The sequence below is a fragment of the Egretta garzetta genome, unplaced genomic scaffold (genome assembly GCF_000687185.1).
Source record: "Egretta garzetta isolate BGI_Z169 unplaced genomic scaffold, ASM68718v1 scaffold7, whole genome shotgun sequence".
NCBI classification, from domain to species: domain Eukaryota; kingdom Metazoa; phylum Chordata; class Aves; order Pelecaniformes; family Ardeidae; genus Egretta; species Egretta garzetta.
The window spans coordinates 4,817,986-4,820,994 of NW_009260350.1; the positions used below are offsets into that span (position 1 = coordinate 4,817,986).

Below are 3,009 nucleotides of genomic sequence, written 5' to 3' on the forward strand. Positions count from 1 at the left end.
CACTCCTGCTGACTGCCCCGCTGCCTTGGTCTGTCTCCAGGCCACGGTGCTCTGTGACCTGGTTCTGCTCTACCTGGATGCGAAGGCTGACTTCTACTGGAAGGAGAAGTTCGAGGAGGTAAGGATGGGGCCGCTTTGGAGGGGTGAGGTGGGAGTGAAGCTTAGCAAGTGGTTTTGATTATTTTCTGCCCCTTAAAGTTAAAACTCAGTTCCCGGGATCTGGGAGAACCCCGGTGGAGCAGTTCTTAGCATTCAGCTCTTGGGCTTGGTGGCTGGTCTGAACTGACCCTGGCAGAGCTCAAACTCTTGAGTTTGATGACAGCAGGCAGCAGAGTGGAAGAGAGGGAGCCGGTGGTGCCCGGGCTGCAGAGGAAGCTGTACCTCTCCCTCAACTGCCATCAGACAGGGGCACCTCATTGTACAAACCTGACCCAGCTCCACATTTGTTCCCCCTCTCCTGACCTGAATCTGGCCAAACTCCATGTGGAGAGCAGGCAGCTCTGCAGCGTGTGCCCGGGCACAGGGTCAGTGCGGACGCTGTGGTTCAGTGATGGGTTTTGCCATGCGTGGTTCCTGCTTTGGCGCTGCCCAGCCCTGGCAAGTCAGGGAGTCACCGGGTGTGGGCTGGGAGCCCCCACAGAGCTTCCAGCCCTGGCTTGGGTTGCCTTCAGGTTTATCTGGCCAGGACTTAGAAACCCCTGAGGGCAGAGATCCCCCAGCTCCTGGTGGAACTGCCCCAGGGCTGCACCACCCTTACTGGGGGGGGGCGTGGAAAAGTTGTTCCTAATGCCTGATCTCAACGTGCGAGTGGAGCGAGGGTCTCAGAACCTGGCCACGTGGGACTGAGCAGAGCAGTGCAGGGCTGCTCCCGGGCTCTGCCCTTGTCCCTTGTGTACTGAGATGCCCCTGTTCATTTCACAGGCAAAACCCCCTAAAGGTAAGACTGAGGCTGAAGCTTAGGGACATCGGGAATGCTCCGTCACAAGCACCCTTCATTCCAGAGCAACCTCCAGGTAGATGCAGTGGGGGTACGGCTGCGGCCCAGGTGGCAGTGGCCTAGTTCTGGCCCGAGCATGTGCTGCTGGGGTTAGGGTCTGCCTTTCCTGGAGAAATGTTTGCATCAGCAGAAGTTCTTGGCTCCTCGAGCACAAAGCCATCCCCTGTGTGACTCCCAGCCCTGACCGGCCAGTGACCGAGCAGAGCCGTGCTGCGGAGCTGCTGTGGGAACTGGAGCTTGCTGGGAAGGGGCCGGCCCATGCTCAGCACAAGAGGCTTAAAGCACTTTGCGCTTCTTCATGTTCCAGATGGCCATGGGCTGTGATTTCCCGTGAAAAACGGGGATGCAACGAAATAAAGCTGTTGAGAAAGCAGGAGGTGGCTCTCACCCTGGGGGTGGCTGTGAAGGTTTTGTGGTGCCACTCTTGCACCTGCAATGCCCTGTGTGCTTCCAGCTGGGATGGCTTCATGGGGAGGTCCTCAGGGAGCAGCAGGGCTGGGCTCAGGCTCAGGGAGGGTTTAAGAGCCGAGCATGAGGCGGCAGGCCTGAGCTGGTTCTTGCTGGGGGGTGCAGAGGCTGCTGGGCCCTTTGGTTCCTGCCTCCTGTCAGGGCTGATGCTCAGTGAGGGCAAGTGCAGCCCTGGGGTGAGCCTGAGCAATTCGGGGGTGCTGAACCCTGTACTCTCACCTGCCCTGGGCTGTGTTGGCCTGGGGCAGGGACTGATCCCGTCTGTACCCATGGGGTGCTCCGGGAGTTCTGCAAGCTGCCCAGCTCAAAACCACAGCATGTGGAGACACAGCGGGGGTCCCAGCACCCTTTAATGCTCCCTGCTGGGGCTGACTGCATGGGCTGGAGGGGTCCTGGAGCAGCACTCCTCAGCTGCCTGCCACCCCCTGCCCCGGCCCTCCCCTGCCACCCTCCTTCAACTGCCGCAGGTAGAACTGTGCCGCCAGCTGCTTGGTCATGGTCTTCAGCGCGAGGAAGGCAGCCACCATCTCGGCGATGAGGAAGGCCAGGAGCAGGCTGTGCATGACCGTCTCCAGCGGCAGGCGGATGATGCGGCTGTCCGTCAGCAGGAAAGAGCAGGAGGGGCAGCTGGATCAGGAAGGAGAGGAGGAGGAACCCGGCCAGCTCGGGCACCTGTGGGAGCAGAGGCCATCGGTGGTGTGCGGGGACCCGCTCTGCCCCGGGAGCTCCCTGCGTTGGCCACTCTGCCTGCCTCAGCACCCAGGTACCAAGTGCAGAGCTGGGCCTGGATGCAGTCGGATGCTGTCAGTCCCAGCGCTGGAGCCTCACACCGCAGCATGGGGAGGGATACAGCAGGACAGCCAGGGGGTCCCCTTCCTTCCCTGCCCCCAGGGTCCCCTCCCAGCACAGCTCCAGGAGGAAGAGCCGGTGGCAGGCGCTCAGGTTCCGGGCATCCAGCCCAGCCGCAGCTCCCTGCGGGGCCAGCCCGCACCGAGCACAGGGGGCTTGCGGCCAGGGCAGAGAGATGGCGCTTACCTTCTCCTGCAGGTTCCCCACGTAGCCCAGGTAGAGGCGGGAGCCCTCGGCCAGTGAGAGGATGAGGAAGGCAGTGACCAGCAGGAACTGGTAGTGCCGAGGCAGTAGGTGGTACTGTAAGAGGGCACAGCCTTGTCCCAGCCAGCCCCGTCCCCTGTATCCGGCTGCTCCATGTCCAGTTTCCCACCCCATGCCCGGCTCCCTGTGCTCTGCCAGCTTCCACCCGTGCTGGTGCCCAGCCCTGCCCACTCTGCCCTCCCAGTTTAACCTTCCCTGCCTGGAAGGTTCAGCGGGTTGTTCTCATGATTCCCATTTCTGGGAGCTAGAGTTGAGCCCTCTCATCTGGTGGGGCACAGGGCCTTCTGCTCACATGCGCGGGGACCCTTTCATTTCGAAGCGGCTCCCCTCTCCCCTGCGCAGCGTGGTCCCTGCGTGCCCTGGGCGGCCGGGCAGGAGCGGGCTCGCCCCCCACACCCCCTGGGACGGTCCCTTCAGCTGCAGCATCATCC

At 62.3% G+C, this 3,009-nt stretch overlaps 2 protein-coding genes across 2 annotated transcripts in view; one reads left to right on the forward strand and one right to left on the reverse strand.

The window, feature by feature from the left end:
* P2RX6 (purinergic receptor P2X 6) overlaps positions 1–1,362 on the forward strand; it is a 12,946-nt gene extending 11,584 nt beyond the window's left edge. The window contains exons 9-10 of the mRNA XM_035898405.1: positions 41–118; positions 922–1,362. Of these exons, the coding sequence (XP_035754298.1) occupies positions 41–118; positions 922–960 (117 nt within the window). The 3' untranslated portion in view covers positions 961–1,362. The remainder of the gene's footprint in view (positions 1–40; positions 119–921) is intronic.
* Positions 1,363–1,872: 510 nt separating this feature from the next.
* Positions 1,873–3,009, reverse strand: part of LOC104129952 (transmembrane protein 17B-like) — a 1,636-nt gene continuing 499 nt past the window's right edge. The window contains 3 exon segments of the mRNA XM_035898387.1: positions 1,873–2,076; positions 2,078–2,137; positions 2,501–2,631. Of these exon segments, the coding sequence (XP_035754280.1) occupies positions 1,873–2,076; positions 2,078–2,137; positions 2,501–2,631 (395 nt within the window).